This window comes from Rhinatrema bivittatum, chromosome 6 (genome assembly GCF_901001135.1).
Source record: "Rhinatrema bivittatum chromosome 6, aRhiBiv1.1, whole genome shotgun sequence".
NCBI lineage: Eukaryota > Metazoa > Chordata > Amphibia > Gymnophiona > Rhinatrematidae > Rhinatrema > Rhinatrema bivittatum.
This window is the reverse complement of record NC_042620.1, coordinates 174706452-174725737: the sequence shown is the minus strand read 5'-3', so window position 1 is coordinate 174725737 and position 19286 is coordinate 174706452. Positions and strand designations below refer to the sequence as shown.

Here is a 19286-nt window from a genome sequence, read left to right as displayed (position 1 = left end):
GTTCCTGATTCCTCACTACCGACTGATGTAAACCACCGTTGTTGCATTGTCCAACATTATTCGGACCGCTCAACCCTGCAGCCTGTTGCTGAACTGCAAGCACACCAACCGGACCGCCCGGGCTTCCAACCAATTGATGTTCCAGAGACACTCCTCTGTATTCCAGCACCCTTAGTACATAAACAGTGAGCTCCTCAACCTTGGAGGCTCACATCCATCGTGAGTACCAACCATTCCAGCAATGTCAGGGAAACTCCTTTTCTCAGATGATCCACTTGCAACCAGCACTAGATGTGAGAGCAGACTTCCATCAGCAGGTGGAGCCAAATTGAATAGCCCTGAGACTGCAGGTTCCAACAAGACAACAGGGAGCGCTGAAGTGGACACATATGCGCCCTTCCCCATGGCATTACTTCCAGGGTTGCCACCATCAACCCAAGAACCTCTAGATAGCACCACACTGTCGGATGTAAAGTGCTCACCAAGAGACGCACCTGAGACAACTTCTGAATACAAGCTTCTGGCAGGAAAACAAAAAACAAAAACAAACACACAACTTTGCCCTGTTTCATGTCGAATCACACACCCAGATAGTCCAACGACTGAGATAGCTGAAGACTGCTCTTGGCTAAGTTCACCACCCAACTGAGTTCCTGCAACAGGGAGATCACCTTGCAAGTCACAGACAGCTAGCTCTCTTCCAGAGACTTGGCCCAAATCAACCAGTCTAAATACGGGTGTACTAGGATCCCATCCTCTCTCAGTTTTGCCGCCACCACCACCACCAAAACCTTGGAAAAAGTTCTGGGAGCGGTGGCTAGAACAAACGTCAGTGCCTGAAACGGATAATGGCACCCCACACTGTAAAATGCAGAAAACTGTGCTCCAATCGGATAGGAATATGGAAGTACTCCTCGAACTAATCCAAGGAAGTCAGAAATTCCCCCGGCTGCACGGCCATTATCACTGAGCACAAAGTTTCGATACGAAAACGAGTCACATTCAAATGACTGTTGACCCCTTGGAGATCCAGGATGGGACAAAAGGAGCCCTCCCTTCTTGGCACAATGAAATAAATGGAATATCGACCCATATTTTCTTGAGTTGTGGGAACTGGAACCACAGCCCTCAGACTGAAGAGCATTGACAGTGTATACTCCTCCACCTGCTTCCTCTGTAGGGAGTGGCAGGGAGACAGTATGAACACGTCCTGAGGTACACTGCAAAATTCCAGCGCATATCCTTCTCGTATCACCTCCAGGACCCAGCGATCCGATGTGATCTGGACCCACCTTTGATAAAAGAGAGTGGTGTTCCCCTATCTCCTGTTCCCGGGGGTGGGTAGGCAAACCTTCATTGGGAGAGTTGGGAAGTTGCCCTACCTAAGCCCCTGCCCAGGCATTCTGGGATGAAAGGACTGAGACCTGCCAAAAGGCTGTGTCCTGAGGATTCGTCCCTTTCTAGGGACAAAAACGCTTGGAATCTCCGAGACAACCTCTCATACCAAAGAGGCACAGCAACTGCTTCTTATCCTTTGGCAACCAAGGAACCAGAGATTTGCCCCATTTACTGGCCATCTTCTCCAACTTGCTCCCAAACAAGAGCGAACCTTTAAAAGGCAAAAGTTTGTACGGTTAGTCTTGGAGGTCACTTCGGCCAACTAATTCCTCAGCTGTAACTGGCGTCTGGCTGCTATTACCGAAGCCAATCCTCTGGCCGAGGTGGACAAAATTGCTGCCTGCATCTGCTAAGATGACGGTGGTGGGTTCCATAACTGCCCTGAAGTCACTTCAAAGTCATCAATCTCCTGAGAGAAGCAAAAAAGAGGAAGCCACCAGGGAACAACAGGAAGCTATCTGCAATGCCACTACTTCAAATGCTTGTTTAAGAATGGTCTCAAGTCTCCTATCATGTACATCCTTCAAGGCCGCGCCTCCTTCCACAGGGACAGTCGTCCATTTAGAGACGAGGACATCCACTTTCAGGAAATGCAGACACACTCACCACTGGATCCATGGGGTACAGGCCTTCCAAGGTCTGACTCCCTTTAAAATTTGCCTCCGGGGCATCCCATTCAAGATCAATCAATTCTTGAATGGGCTCCATAACCAGGAAAAAAAATAGGCTTTACGCAAAAAAAAAAAAAAAAAAAAAGGATTTTTCTTTGGCTCAGACATGGAATCTGTTCTAGGAACTCCCAGCATCTTCAATGTCTGGGAAATCAGGGCCAACAATTCAACTCTATGAAAGAACCGGAAAGATTAAATTATTTTTTTGCTTCAGTGTTTACTGAAGAGGATGTTGGGGAGATGCCCGTATCAGAGAAGGTTTTCAAGGGTAACAATTCAGATGGACTGAACCAAATCACGGTGAACCTAGAAGATGTGGTAGGTCTGACTGACAAACTGAAGAGTAGTAAATCACCTGGACCGGATGGTATACACCCCAGGATTCTGAAGGAACTCAAAAATGAAATTTCAGACCTATTAGTAAACATTGGTAACCTATCATTAAAATCATCCATTGTACCTGAAGACTGGAGGGTGGCTAATGTAACCCCAATATTTAAAATGGGCTCCAGGGGCGATCTGGGAAACTACAGACTGGTTAGCCTGACTTCAGTGCCAGAAAAAAATAGTAGAAAATGTTCTAAATATCAAAATCACAGAACATATAGAAAGACATGGTTTAATGGAACAAAGTCAGCATGGCTTTACCCAAGGTAAGTCTTGCCTCACCAATCTGCTTCACTTTTTTGAAGGAGTTAATAAACATGTAGATAAAGGTGAACCGGTAGATGTAGTATATTTGGATATTTAGAAGGCGTTTGACAAAGTTCCTCATGAGAGACTTCTAGGAAAAGTAAAAATTCATGGGATAGGTGCGATGTCCTTTCGTGGGTTACAAACTGGCTAAAAGACAAGAAAGAGAGAGTAAGATTAAATGGACAATTTTCTCAGTGGAAGGGAGTGGGCAGTGGAGTGCCTCAGGGATCTGTATTGGGACCCCTACTTTTCAATATATTTATAAATGATCTGGAAAGAAATACGACAAGTGAGGTAATCAGATTTGCAGATGATACAAAATTGTTCAGAGTAGTTAAATCACAAGCAGATTGTGATAAATTGCAGGAAGACCTTGTGAGACTGGAAAATTGGGCATCCAAATGGCAGATGAAATTTAATGTGGATAAGTGCAAGGTGATGCATATAGGGAAAAATAGCCCATGCTGTAGTTACACAATGTTAGGTTCCATATTAGGAGCTATCACCCAAGAAAGATCTAGGCATCATAGTGGATAACACATTGAAATCATCGGTTCAGTGTGCTGCGGCAGTCAAAAAAGCAAACAGAATGTTGAGAATTATTAGATAGGGAATGGTGAATAAAATGGAAAATGTCATAATGCCTTTATATCGCTCCAGGGTAAGATCGCACCTTGAATACTGTGTACAATTCTGGTCACCGCAACTCAAAAAAGATATAATTGCGATGGAGAAGGTACAGAGAAGGGCTACCAAAATGATAAGGGGAATGGAACAACTCCCCTATGAGGAAAGACTAAAGAGGTTAGGACTTTTCAGCTTGGAGAAGAGATGGCTGAGGGGGAATATGATAGAGGTGTTTAAAATCATGAGAGGTCTAGAACAGGTTAATGTGAATCAGTTATTTACTCTTTTGGATAATAGAAAGACTAGGGGCCACTCCATGAAGTCAGCATGTGGCACATTTAAAACTAATCGGAGAAAGTTCTTTTTCACTCGACGCACAATTAAACTCTGGAATTTGTTTCCAGAGAATGTGGTTAATGCAGTTAGTGTAGCTGTGTTTAAAAAAGGATTGGATAAGTTCTTGGAGGAGAAGTCCATTACCTACTATTAATTAAGTTGACTTAGAGAATAGCCACTGCCATTAGCAATGGTAACATGGAATAGACTTAGTTTTTGGGTACTTGCCAGGTTCTTATGGCCTGGATTGGCCACTGTTGGAACAGGATTCTGGGCTTGATGGACCCTTGGTCTGACCCAGTATGGCATGTTCTTAAAGTCCAAAACAGCTCTAATCCTGGAGGAATTTCCCCATCCTCCAGAGAGTCAGGCTCTGCCTCATCATCAGTGCCCTCGGATTCTTGTCAGGAACACTTTCAGCTCGAGGTGTAGTTTGGTTCTTAAAAGTAGTACCAGAAGAGAGAAAGGCCACTGCCTGAGGAACTGACCTGACAGAATTGGACAGTGCTGAGGACTGGTGCCTGAAGAAAGGATTGCAATCCTTGAAAGAATTCTAGCCAAGAAAAGGCAGAAGGATCCATGCCAAAACCAAGAGGCACTTGTGCAATGCCCACTGAGCTGCCATCCCCTACCAAGGAGCCAGTTACGGGAGCTCCAATATCAGGCGGATCTCCTGACACATTTTTACCCTTAACCTCATCAGGCTAGGAAGAACCAGGCTTGATAAAAATCAGAGGAAGATAATTCTCCCTGAGCCTCTAAACAGCGCTGGCATAAGTTGGAGGACACACCAGGCTGAGATGCCTGAATATGACAAGTGGCGCACAAGGCAAGGCACTTAGGCTTCTTCGCTATAGGCTCCATTTTATATATATACATATATATATACACACACACACACATATATATATATATATATGTGAATATATATGTGTATATATACACGTTATATAACTGTTCGATGAAAAGAGCCACCTCAGGCGTCTGTTTGCGTTACACTGTGAACCGATGTGATATCACTGTTGAATGTCTGTATATAAAAATTTTAAATAAATAAATTAAATAAATATATATATATATATATATATATATATATATATATATATACATACACATTATATATATGTATATATATTATTTATTATTATTATTTATAGGTTTTTATATACCGATAGCCGTTTGCACATCGTATCGGTTTACAGATAACTAAAACTTTTTGACAGTGTCATTATACAGAACTTTTGGCACTGCCATTACATAGAACAGTAAACTTTGCATACAAGAGATAAACATCAACAAACAGTAACTGGGTAACTATTTACAGGGAATATATATATATGTGTGTGTGTGTGTGTGTATATATATATATATATATATATATATATATATACACACACATACATACATATACACACACATTTTTTATGCATCCAAAATCTAGGCAGCGTCTCAACCTAAGTGCACACAAACATGCACCCAATTGTGTACACAGGATAAGCACGCATCCAAACCGGATGCTGCCTAATGTGCATGCCCAAGCCTACTCTCAACTAACCTGGATGCACAACCTAGAAGCATACCGGAACGCACCGGCTGAATGGAGGTCCGCTAGAGGACAGCCGAATGCATAGGTAAAAGCGTGCGAAAACACTGTTGCGACCTACCACGCAGCACGCAGTCTAAAAGCTTCGGAGAGGGGCCTAGCTAAAAGAGGCTGCTCAACTCACCAGGCTTCCCCCTCCCAACCTCCGAACCTTCCTTGGAGCGGGACGAACAGTGCGCCAAACTCAAAAGACTGGGGAAGGGGAATACCTAAACAACCCTGCTGTCTCTAAGGTAACTTTTTTTTTTTTTTTTTTACTTACCTGAGCTCAGCCTTTCCCAGCTGAGTACAGAGATGGTCTGCTGACACCGCCACGCTTTGCTTCCTCCACCCGCTGCCTTTAAGCTGTACAATCAGCTAAGTCCACACCGGCTGAAAAACCAGCAACTGGACCAATGCATACATCTGAGGGGCCATGAAACCATCTCAGGAATTCTCAACTGGGGAAGGGACCATTTGGTATCACCGCAGGAGATCGGGGCATCAATTTTTTTTTTTAATTCGCCTTCTAAAATCTGAAGCAATCCCCAGTAAGGAGATGCATGTCCACCATCTGCTGGAGACATAGAATACTGGCAGGCTGATGTCACTGCAGGACTATATATATACTGTGACGTCCGTTTGCTCCATCTCTATCTGCTGGTAGAGGTGCATAACCCACTGGTCCTGAATCCATCTCTCCATATGCTAGGAAATGGTCAGCTTTCTCAGTGGAAAAAGGTAAACAGTGGAGTGCCTTAGGATATGTTCTTGGAATGGTGCTTTTCAGTATATTTATAAATGATCTGGAAAGGGATACAATGAATGAGGTGATGAAGTTTGCAGATGACAAAATTATTCAGTGTATGCAGATTTTGGACCTGACAAAACTAGAAAGAGCAAGTTTGTTTACTGTAAACGGCGTTTTCTGTAGATAGCAGGATGAATTAGCCATGCTATTTGGGTGACATCATCAGATAGCTTACCAGTTCCGTAAACTGTCTTCAAAGATTCAAGGTTTTTGGTGCTGCACATGTGCGGCACTTCCCACGCGCAGCTCGCAGCTTCTCAACGGCAGCTGTTCTCCAAGCTAATCAGGTTTTGAATGTATAGAAAGTTGCAGAAAAGTCCACATCCAGGGAGGAGGGTGGGAAGCATGGCTAATTCATCCTGCTACCTACGGAAAACAGTTTACAGTAAGCAAACTTGCTCTTTTCCAATCGATAAGCAGGCTGAATTAGCCCTATTTGGGAGTCCCCAAGCACGAGTATAAAAGTAAAATATGGAACCAAGCATTAGTTTAAATACTTGTTATATATTGATTCTTTTTTTTTTTTTATTCCTTGGTGGATGTGGTTTTCTGATCTAAAACAAGACAGAACTGCTTGACAGAGCATGCTGTCCAAAGATGTTGGGTGGTCTAGGCAGTAATGAGCTGTGAAGGTATGAACTGAAGACCAAGTTGCAGCTTTACATATTTTTTCTATTGCACCATTTTTTAGACGGGCAATAGAAGATGCCTTTTTCTGGAGTTGGTGTGCTGAAACTGAGCTGGATAAGAGGAATTTATGATGAACTATGGCAGAACTGAATACAGTTTGAGATCCAGTTAGATATAGTCCTTTTAGAGACTGCAATCCCTAGTAAATTCGGGTTGAAGGATAAAAATAATTGCAAAGATTTGCGAAAACTTTGAGTTCTTCGCTTATAATACGCTAATGCTCTTTTGCAGTCTAGTGTATGGAGTTGAGATTCCCTTTTGTTAGCATGGGGTTTAGGGAAAATATTGGTAGCGTAATGTTTTGATTGATATGGAAAGTTGAAACTACTTTAGGCAGAAACTTTCGATGAGTCCTCAGAACTACTTTGTCATGAAAAAATTGTAGGTAAGCAGAGTAGGGAACTAAAGCTTGGAGTTCACTCACTCTGCGAGCTGAGGTTATTGAGACCTGAAAAACTACTTTCCATGTTAAATATTTTAAATGAGAAGTGTATAGGCTCAAATGGAGATTTCATTAATTGTGATAAGATAAGACTATATTTAGGTCCCAGGTGGAGGTTGAGAAGACCTCTCATGAAACGAGTTATCAAAGGATGTGAAGCTATGGAAATACCGATTAGGTTTTCATGATAAGCTGCTATGACACTTAAATGTACCTTCACTGATGGGGTGGTTAAGCCTGACTTGGAAAGATTAAGTAAATAGGTCAGTATCTGCGTAGGAGTTGAAGAAAAGGGTGGTACTTTTTGAGAGTGGCACCAGGTAATGTCTCATTTCCATTTGAAGGAGTAATTTCTCCTTGTTGATGGTTTCCTAGATGCTATAATGATGTGTTGAATGTCCTCTGAGAGAGTGAAATCCTTTAAGATCTCGCGTTCAACATCCATGCCATCAGGTGAAGGGAGGTATGGAGTGTTTCTCCTTGTGTCAGGAAGTTTGGATCTTGACCTAGATGCCAAGGATCCATTTCAGAGTACTGTACTAAGATAGGTGAACCAGGGTTATCTGGGCCATGCAGGAGCTATGAGTATCATTCGTAAACGATCTTGTATCAGTTTCTGAATTGTCCTTGATATGAGAGGAATTGGTGGAAATGCATAAAGAAGACACCGAGATCATGACTTCAGGAAAGCATCCTGTCTGTATCTGATGGGGCTGGGGTGGACTGAGCAAAATTGTAGAACTTTCTGATTGTGTTCCGTTACAGAAAGGTCTATCCAAGGGTAACCCCAGTGGAGAAATATACTGTCCGCAATTTTTTGGTTCAGCGACCATTCGTGAGGGTGAAAAATTCTGCTGAGATGATCTGCCAACATATTGTCCACACCTGGTAGTTAGGTTGCTCTTAATAATATTGAATTTTGGAGAGCCCAGTCCCATATCCAGACGGCTTCCCTGCAAAGGGTCCAGGAACCTGACCCTCCTTGTTTGTTTATATAGAACATTGCTACTTGATTGTCCATGAGTATCATTACGGTTTGGCCCCTTAGCAGATGTGTGAAAACTTTCAGTGCATACCTCATGCTCTGAGCTCCAACAAATTGATTAGATAACACTTCGAGTTGTGTCCATTGTCCTTGGGTTTTGTATTATAATATGTGTGCTCCCCAACTCTGTGTTGAGGCATTTGTGGTTAGATTAAGTCGTGTATTGGTTCCCGAAGAGGAGATCCCAATGCTAGATCATTTGTATTTAGCCACCAATTGATTTTGCTTGCCATTGAGTCTGATATAGATATTTTTGTTGACATGGGCATCAGGAACTGTATCCACTGAGTTTTCAATCCCCATTGAAGACGACGCATATGGAGTCGGGTATGGGGTACAAAGTGAACTGCTACTGCTAGGTTTCCCAAAAAAAAACAGAACATGGTGGGCTGTTGGATTTGTTGTGGTCAGTAGATTTGATGCAAGATAAAGTGGGCGATCCACTCTTTCCTGAGGAAGGAATACACGGGTTTGAACTGTGTCTATCTTTGCCCCTATGAATTGTATAATTTGATTCGGTTTGAGTATTGATTTCTCATAATTGATCAGAAACCCTAGGGACTCTAAACATGTGATTGTTGTCGTCAAGTGTTGAGACAAGGGAGGTGCAATCGGGTGAAACTATTAGCTAATCATCCAGGTAAGGGACTATCTGAATTCCTTGACGCCGCAAGTGGGCTACCGCCACAGCCAGGCATTTGGTGAAGACTCTGGAAACAGAGGAAAGACCAAAGGGGAGAACCTTGTACTGGTAGTTTTTGGAGTTCACCTGGTGCTGCAGAAGTGTGGCGACCTCTTCTCCGAGTTGAGGATGATACTTCTTTGTTGATCGAATCTGTAGGTGAGGGAGAAGGGGTTTTGAGGTAAATTGAAGTTGATAACCTTGTTGTACTATATTGAGAACCCAGCGGTCTGAAGTTATCGACTCCCCCGCAGGGAGGTGTGTAATTCTTCCCGGGGGTGCTTGATGTAGTAGTGGTGGCTGTTTTGTTTTTTTTAAAGATTTTGATGATTTAATAGGGGCTGCAGGTTGTTAAACCTGTTGTCTTTGGGTCCGTGGCTTGCCTCTTCTATTTTGTGATTGTTGTGTTTGTGGCCTTTGATACGGTGGTATGAAGGGTTCCTATAAGGCTGAAAGGAATGATAAGGATGCCTTGAAAAGGTTTGGCGCAGATTATTTCCAAAATAGCGACAGGATGACGAAAATGAAGATGGTGTCGTCAACGATTGGACTGCTACCAGCTTGTTCCTTCAGTTGCGTGACAGCATCATGGAACCTCTCTCCAAACAAATTGTTTCCAGTACAGGGTAGATTAACGAGCTTATCATGAAGGTCCTCCCTGATAGCACTAGCTCTGAGCCATGCTAACCTACAAGCTGCAACAGCCGTAGCGGAAGCTCTAGAAGAATTTTTGAAGCCTTCATAAACTGCTCGCAGTAGGTGTCGCGAGCATTCTTCCATGTCCTGGAGAGGAGGCGGAATTGGTTCCGCGGTGGAGATTAGTAGACCTTTTGTCACTTGGATGCATTCATACATGTACTGTGTCATGTAGAATTGATGAGTGTGAATACGAGCAACCAACATGGAATTTTGATAGAATTTCCTTCCAAATTCATCCAGGGAATGATAGTCCCGTCCCGGAGGATAGGAGGCATGTGTCTGATCTTTTAGACCGCTGCATAGCGGATTATACCACTATAGATGTATGTGGTAACTGCAGTACAGTATCGTGTGATGATTTTAGTATACGGAACTTTAGATCAGTCTTCCGTGATACTGCAGAAAGTGAGCGTGGGATTTCCCACAATTTTCGAAGGACATTGTCCAGTACCTCTTGTGGAGGAAGCGATGTCTGTTCCCCTGGGGTATCAAAAATCTTCAGAAGGCCAAGTGTTTCTGACCTTGGGTCAGGTAGTTTTTGGACATCTAAATGTAGGATGGTCCCAAGTTTTTCTAAAAATTTTGGGTATGATAAATCTTCGTGAGGAGAGTATGGTTCCTGCGGTTGTTCTGGCGGATCTGAAGGATATCCGGTAGACGAAGAAGGTGATGAGCGAGTAGGTGAATCAGCTGGTGATGGAGGCTTGTGAACAGGTGAGTCATGCACCGAAAGTTTTGGTGAGTGTAATGGCTCTATAGGAATCTCTTCCCGTTCCTGTTCAGGTGAACTAGAGGAGGATATGTGTGGCAATTTGAAAGGAGTCAAAAAACCCTGATAATGCCTCTGATAAATTAGAAAAAGCCTGTTGAGCCAATGGAGGCATCATTGGATGTGGAACATGAGATTGAGATGATGGTGAGTCTCCTAAGTCAGGGTTTGAAGGTAGTACTTTAGATCCTGGTCCTCTGCTACCTTTTTAGATGGTGGCTGAGGATTGTCTTCAAACCAAGGACGTGCATTCACTTGTGACGATGATCCTGAACAGGAAGAAGATAATGTAAGGGAGGAAGGAATTTTCACTACATCCCCATCCGAACCGGAGGTTTGCTTTGAGGCTTTTGTATTGTGAGACGAAGTAGAATCCGAAATATCATGTTCAGATTTGTGCCTTCTTTTTTTCTTTATGGACCTGCTTGTGTGTTGAATGATGGTGATGACTCCCTGCAGAAGTAGAATGCTTCCTATGATGACCTGAGGCATCAATGGACGATTTGCGTCTATGTTTTTTATGTGAGGAGTCAGACCTGTGAGTTTGCGTCGGCGTTTTTGTAGACTGCGTCTGCTTCGGCGCCGGCCTCAGAGCAGGTTGCGTTGGCTTCACCTGATGCTTCAGTGTCGGTGCAGGTTGCGTCGGCTCCAGCGTCCCATGAGTCGGCCTCGGCAGCATATGCGTCGAGTGTTCTCGGTGCCTTGAGGCTTCGTGTGCCGGATGCAGTGTCAGCCCAGATCCCTCTCATACCGCTTGGGGTCGCTCAAATCAACAAACCCCGATCCGCCTTGTCATGGGATTGTTTACCTTTCAATCCCTTCGACTCTCCAGGCCTGGAGATCTTTGGATCAAGAGACGACGCTCTTCGACAGTCCCGGCGAGGAGTGAGCTTTGGAGGGGGGCATATGAGCCACCTTTATCCGGTTGTAGACTTTTAATCTTCTGTGCCCGTTTACGCCGGGCCCACGGAGACATTCGGCCGCAGTTTTCACAGTTGGCCTGAATGTGGTTGGGCCCGAGACACCTGTAACATTTATCATGTCCACCTATCACGGACATGACTTTTTCTTCATGGGCACGGTTTGAAACCTGGCTGACAGCTCTGTTTTTTGGACATATTCTACTCTTTAGAATTAACTGCTGAGGAGAAGAAAGCTCCGCGTGCGATACCGTGTGCGGAAAAAAACAGACTGAGAAGAATCTGTTACTTTCCTGCGCGGGAACACACGCGCAGCCGCAGAGGACACAAAATTCTAACCTCTGCTTAGAGCTCCTTCCCCCTGGGCCCTGATGGACAGTTCCCCTGACAGCATGGCTAATTCTGCCCTGCCACTGAGCAACTTGGGGCCTGTGAAAAGCTTCCACGCTTTGTACAACCCTGTTGAGGTGGTAGGTTCAGGCACCTGTACCATAGAAGGGGGATTCTTGCTCGAGGAGTTCCTGCTCAATGCAACACCTGGTTAACTCAAGGAGGATCTACTGTGAGGAAGATTAATTGAGTCTCTTCAGCAGACTGCATAACGCCTCCATCTTCCATGCTCTGCATCTGAGTCCTTGATGACTGACAGCTGCATCATGATCTGGCCCAGACATCAACAGCAAATTTCATGACCATTGGAGATAAGACATTTTTCTGCCACACACACAGTCCTTGAAGCCACTGAGAGTGGCTTTCTTTGAGCCAGATGACTAACTTTTTCAGTAGCACTGAAATGTGCTGTTTCAAGGCTGACAAGGCAGCAGGGCAAGTCCAACAATCTAGGAAAGCAAGCATTTAAACTACAGACTAGCTAGAAAAAACTAAGTTAGAGAGAGTGGGTGTACAATAGTGCAGAAGCTCAGATGAAAACAACTGAGGGGCTCATGAGGCAGCACCCAACTGGGAACTCCCGCACATTCTCAGTAGAGCAAAAGCTCAATGAGGTAGGAGAAAAGGGTCTTTTTGGCACCATGATGTCATAGCTAATTCAACCCTGCTTGTCAATGAGAACTAGGGGTTAAGATTTAAAAGCAATCTCAAAAAGGTAAGTTTTTAGGTTAATTTGAAAGTGACAAGGGAAGGAGCATGACACGCCAACTCAGAAAGTTTTTTCAAAGTGGATGGTATAGTAAGGTCAAAAGCATAAACAGTAATTGGTATTGGAGAAAGGCACAGAAAAGAGGGAGGAAGATTTTGGTGGCAATGTAGAGAAAAATGATTTTTATTTCTTACTTGATAATTTTCATCCTTGACTACTGCTAGACCAGTCCTCACCGATGGGTTTACTCTCTTTTCTGTTTCTGGTGGAGACAGAGACCACACCTCCTCAAACTTGCTCGTGCCGTCAGGTTTAGCATAAGAGGGGTATGGTTGGAGACTGATTCCAGTAACCTATTGCCAGAGCTGACCTACGTCTAGCTGCTTTGGAGACCGCAAACTCGAAGTAAATGAAACAGAATAAGTATAAATTGAAGTAAGAAGACTTCTCTCAATTCTCCAGAAGAGTTTGACCAGTGGTTGGAGAAACACATTTTTTTTTTTTTTAAACAAAGGGAATGGAAAGACAAAACCTGAAGCAGCTTAGGGTCCTACCTACCTCCCAGAGGTAAGTCTGACAAAGGAAATTTCTTCATGATGGCACACGCTTACTTGGCTTGTCGGGTGGGAACTAGATTGGTCTAGCAGTAGTCAAGGAAAGAAAGTTGTCAGGCAAGAAATAATTTAACGTTCCTATGCCTCCTGCTAGACAAGTCCTCACTGATGCGATGTAACAAAGCTATCGATGTGATAGGCAAGAGACCGCGAGCATTGCCTTCAGTACTCCGGCTCCAAAAGTCATGTCCGCATTGGCTAGCAGATCCAGTCTATAGTGTTTGTAAAGAGTGCAAATATGACCAAGTGGCAGCCTTGCAAATTTCCGCCGGGATACTTTTGACACGCCCAGGAGGCCGTTTGGGCTCTCATAGTGTGCGCCTGCCATCCTGGTGGCACAAATTTACCTCTCAGCAGATATGCTGATCCGATGGCCTCTTTAACCCATCTGTCTTGAATTGCTTTGGAAGCTGCTTCTTCCTTCCAAGGACTGGCAAACAGAATGAAGAGTCTGACTTTCTAAAGACATTAGTGTCCTTCAAGTATCCTAGCAAAGTTTGTCTGACATCCAGACAATGGAGTTTCCGACCTTCCTTTCTCAAAGGCTGGTAAGGTAATAGTCTTATTCAAATGAACAGATACCACCTTTGGCAAGAAGGAGGGAATAAGTCTAACTTTGACTGCATTTTTGGAGATAATCAAAGGATCTCTACAGGAGAGGGCCTGTAGTTCGGAGATTCGCCTTGCTGAACACACAGCTCTCAGGAATGCAGCCTTAAGGGTCAGATTCTTAAAAGAGGCTCGCTTTAATGGTTCAAAGGGTGACCGTGTTATTGCCCTAAGGACCAGATTAAGGTCCCATGAGGAACAAGAGGGTGAAAAGGTGGTCTAATGTGCTTTACCCCTTTCAGGAAGAAAGCTACATCTGAGTGCATTGCTACATACCTGCCCTTTATTGGGTCTCTGAAACAAGAGATGACTGCTATCTGTACCCTTAGGGAGTTGACGGCTAGACCCTATTGATGGAAGTCCAGGAATTGAGCTATATCCACCTTCCAGAGTGAAAAACCCCCTTGATGACAGAAATTTTCAAACAGGCACCATATTCGGATATGCCAGTGATGTGGAAGTCTTTTGGGCCCTGAGCATAGTGGATATTACCACTCCTTTGTTTCTTGAGGTAGGGGATATAGCTTCCTTGGGGCTCTGGTCCCTTTTAAAAATCCTTGGGGTTTTCCTATTCCAACATTACCATTGCCTTCAAGGATGGATGCAAATGGAATGCTTTGGATGGTTTACACAGGCCTTGAAGAATGGGATTCCCCCCTTTAACCAGTTTCTCATCCCTAACATGGGATATCTTGAGTTCAGCCTGAGATCAGAGCTAGTAATTCCTCTTTTCTAAACAGGCACATTATTGCTGCTTCATCCTCGTCCTCAGAAAGCCATTCCTCTCAATTGGCGTGAGCTGAATTCAAAATCCCAGGGGAATCTCCTTTAGGCTCTTGGATGGGAAATTTTAATGAACCTGAGATCCCAGAGGCTGCTCTGAACCTCTTGTGAGGAGGTCCCTTCCCAGAAGCTGAAAGGCTTGTAGGATCCTGATTATCCTGCATGGCCTCATAACTGGTGCATCAAGAGGACAAACTCTGGGGGGGGGGGGGTAGAGATTCCTTATGAGGGTCCAGGAGGTTCTCATTCAGTCTTGACCAGCTGCCTTTCCCCAGAGGAAGCTTTTGAGGGCAGGCTTGGACCCATCAGATCTCTAGGCAAGCTACCGTCTGCCTCTAGATCTCAAGATTTCACAACCTCTCCACCTGGAGATTTACTCATTTCCATATGCTCCTCTGAAGGATGGGGAGTATCTGGATTATTGGGTTCTGCCTCCCTGGAATTGTATCGCAGAAGGGACAGTGTGACCCGGCCTTCGTGGGAATCCTTTTGGTTCCACATTCAAAACATCATCTCCCTCGTAGCATATTTGTGAAAGGAACGCGGGCTAAACCAGCAGGACAACACAGACACTTTTTTTTTTAAACTTACAGTGCATGTGCTCTTGCCCTCACATTCCTGTTTGAGATGTCCCCAAACACTGCAGTCTCTGACGCTTATTCTTTGCCTGCTCAGAAAACCCCGTCAATGCAAGATACCAGGGATCAATTTCCTCCCCAGCTAGTGCTTCTCTCTCTCTCTCACTCTGGAAGGGGAGGAGGACCACCCCGGTTCCCAGGCTCCCCGCAGGAAGCGGGAACCCCTATAAGGGACGCTGCACCAGAAATCCCATAGGGAACTGGGAGCATTGCCCAAGGGACTCATCAAGGAAGGGGCCACAAATTACAATGGGAGGCAGGTCTGCAGTTCCTGGCGCTGGGCACAAAGGTCAGGAGATGTTTATCAGTGCACCTCTGCTGGAGACAGAACTACTGGAGTCCATCTTCAACCACAGCCTCTTATGGTAACCCTGACAGTGCATGCAAGTCTGAGGAGGTGTGGCCTGTCTCCACCAGAAAAGAGAGAATACCCATTAGTGAGGGCTGGCTAGCAGTAGGATAAAGAACATCACATTTTAGTGATATTTTGGGCATGTGTAAAGAAAAAGCAAGATGAGTCAAACATCACCCCAAAGTTATGGGCTGAGGGGACTGGGAGAACAACAGTGTTATCCCCAGAAATAGAGAAAGTGTGTGTGGAGGGGGAAAGTAGGTTTAGGTAGGAGGGATAGAAAAAGAGAAAAACAAACATGAAAAATGTGAGTAAGAGGGCAAGAGTGAATGGCTTAAAGGTGGTGGCTATGAGAGAGAGAGCGTGAAGAGAAGGGTAGGAGAGAGACAGGGAGAAAGGAAGGTAGGAAACAGGTGGGGTGAACAAAGAAGCAGGAACAAGATGGTTAGACAAGAAGTGATATAGAAGAGAGGAAGGTGGGGTCTGAGGGAAAGAAGAGAAGCTGGAGGAAGCAGGGAAGGAGAGAGAGAGAAGCTGGAAGAGAGGTAGGAGCTGAAGAGAAACTAAGGAGGGTAAAATAGAAAAGCTGGGGGAGGAGCAGAAGAGCAAAGAAGGATGGAGAGCAGGAGGGCCAGAGGCAAGCAGCAAGGTTTGGGATAGGAGGCAGCAGCTGGTGGGGACTAATGTTGACTACTGTAGCCTGGGGAAATATTATTTTAAAAAAAATTGCTGCATCTTTGAACAGCTTTTTTTCTGCATTGTAAGTGAAATTATTACATAGTGGCTATCATTCTGACAAATAAAAATTGTATATCTGACACAGAATTGCACTAGGAATAGTGCCTGTCAGATGCTCTTCCGCCTCTTTCCTACCCCACTTCTCCAGCTTCCCTCACTCTCTCCTCCCCACCTTGTTCTAGCTTTTCCTTGTTACCTACTTCTCTCCTAGCAGAGAAAAAATGTCTACATTTATGTATATTGCATTTGTTTTGGTGGGTAAAATAATTTAATACGTGGTTAAAACTGTTTACTTATTATAATAAATAGAAGCTAGTACAAAACCAGAACCTCCGTTCTGATTTAAAGCTAATTGATATGGTATGCATATGTAGATTTGTCAACTTTTGTATATTCTGTGTTTGAATATGTTTCTTCAAAGTAGGTCATTAATTTTTTCATCTATTCCATTTCATGATCTGACGTTTTTTATCTGGCCCTTCTCTTAAGTATGACGACCCCTTGGTTGGATGATACTCTCTAATGCAGATATTTGTGAGGGGACCCCTCGGGTAGAAAATACTCAAATGAGATTTTTGTGAGGAAGTGGGCAAAAATAGAACTAGATATTACCACTTCCTCCATCCTACTCCTTTCCTCATCTCACCCATCACAACCCTGATCCCTCCTCACCCTACATCCACTTCCTTCCTACAGTCCATACCATCAACCCCTCTCTCCACCACCAATCTCTACCACCTCCATCTGCTAACTCTCCAGCAGAAGAGGACTATTTGGTCACCTCGTCTGCCCCCACTACTAGAGTAACTGCAGAAAAATAAAGGAAAATTTGCATACCAAACCAAAATGGATAAAAACATTTGTTTCAATCATATGGGAGACGACTATTATAATAATTACACAGTATAAGGAACCGTCGGTAAGTCTACCAACTCCAAACTCTCCACCTCCTCTCCGCCCCTCCCCCGCAGTGACACTGGGGGCGGGGGGGGGAAATCGGGCGCTGTTCACACACCGCTGGCCGCTCCTACACCTCGGAGCCGGCCTAGCACAACCAGCCAGAGCTTTCCCGAAGACCGCATCGCCCGCCCCCACCCGCTCGCCCTACTCCATGGTAGTCTGGATTGCACCAAGGCCTGAGCAATATGCCACAGCCCCAGCAGGAAGCCCCTGGCAGCCGTTAGGATTTGAATCATAACGGGGGCGCGGAAGGCCAGTGAGCTCTAAATCCCGACAAAGCCCCCATCTCCGAAACCCGCACCTTACCTTTGGCTTCTCCTCAGACATCGCAGGGCCTATTTTTATTTATTTATTTATTTTTTTAAGGAAACGGAAGAGAAAGGGGATGGCACGCTCTCGGGTCTGCTCCTATCCCGCCGCAACGGCTGTCGTGAACGCGCTTTACCCCCAATATTCGATCGTTCTGATAGGTAGCAGGGCAGCCACGTGACAGAAGCGCGTTCACGACGCGCGTGCGCTCTCCGTCGGGAGCGCGCTTTTGAATGAGGTGGGGGAAGGGCGCAGATGCCGATGGAAATACGTCATGGGGGAAAACAGGAAGTTGGAAAGACACCCAACTGAAAGGTTAGGCTGCCTGGGGCTGGGTGTGCCGGCTTTCTTACAGTATGGCTACAATGGTGATCGTGCCAGTGTCTTACAGGTATAATTGAACGTCGTTAATTAAACTTAAAATTGGACAGCTTGTATTGGTCTCGAGCGAGTAGTGGGTGGTGTATAACGTCAATGACAATGCACTTATATACGTAACAAGCACCCTTGACAGGATGAAAATTACCAAGCTGACGTACAACGAAATTTAGCAGTAGCCCAGCCTACGGCATCCCCTCCTCAAGTGCTGACTGTAGTTAAACTAGGTGTCCTATGCCCTCTATTATATATATTTTTTAACGCCACCCCTTTAGTAATTTTATTGTTGCTTGATACTACTGAATCGATTGAAAGTTCTCTCCAGAAACGTGTTTATATGAAATAGGAAAGTGATGCATAGCGCTAATATCACTAGAAATACCAGACACTGCCATCCACTGCCTTAGCTAAATTACAGCCAGATTCCATTACAACACGAATCTAATGCCATGGCTCTCACCACTAAGACAATAACTTAAACCAGGGTGCAGGCACACCTGTCCACGCATTCATTGGCCCACACCAAAGGATTTTATAACATTTGCATGCATGTTACAAAATAACACACAATTTTAAATGAACATGTGCCTATGGGCGCAAATGCCACTTCTACTGCACAAGTGGGGAGATGTTAGAAGACATGCATGCCGAAGCCATAACCTATTTTCCCCGTTCATTGGGAATTCGCCCAGGAACGGAATAGGACTTCCAAGTGGCCTTAGATTAATAGCCTCCCTTCTCCCTGAAAACCATGCCAAGCTGCCTATTTATCTTTATTTTATAATTTGCACATCAGCCATAGCAGAACTAAATATACACAGCAAGAGACCCCAGCCCACGCCTATGTGCATAAATATTTACAAGCTAATAAATATTTACAAGCTAATCTCAAGGTGAAATCCAGGTACACCCATGCCCTATCCAGACCACATCCCAACCTTTTTTTTTTTTGGAACTGTTCAGTTGTGTGTGTCATAAGCAGCTTTTAAAAAGCGCTTGGTGGGCACCCACCCAACTTGTACATATATCTCTCAAGATTGGCGTGCCCCAGGCTTAATTTATTTATTTATTTTTATGAATTTTCAATTTATACAGTCATAATTGTAAAGAAGGTAATTACAGAACAAGAAAAATAGTTAAATATACATCCTGTAAATGGGAATACCATAATGTTTCTTGTTCCATCTAACTACAGGAAAACTAAGAATATCCTCTGTGAAACAGTACGAGCGAAATATTGATTGAAATCTCAATCTATCCAGGAAATGTTATGGTATTTCCATCTATCTATATTAACCAGCTGTTTTCCCCCCCTAGAAAATTTCTAAGTTGGTCTGGTTCTAGAAATGAATAATTTTTCCCCTCACTGTTGATGGTACATCTACAGAGGTATTTTAACAAAATGAATCCTCCTTTATCTAAGTTTTAGAAAGCTCTT

General features: G+C 44.3%; 1 protein-coding gene across 1 annotated transcript in view; it reads right to left on the bottom strand.

The window, feature by feature from the left end:
- SUMO3 (small ubiquitin like modifier 3) overlaps positions 1 to 17600 on the bottom strand; it is a 60921-nt gene extending 43321 nt beyond the window's left edge. Inside the window, exon 1 of the mRNA XM_029606175.1 lies at positions 17468 to 17600. Coding sequence (XP_029462035.1) covers positions 17468 to 17488 — 21 coding nt within the window. The 5' untranslated portion in view covers positions 17489 to 17600. The remainder of the gene's footprint in view (positions 1 to 17467) is intronic.
- Positions 17601 to 19286: the final 1686 nt, after the last annotated feature.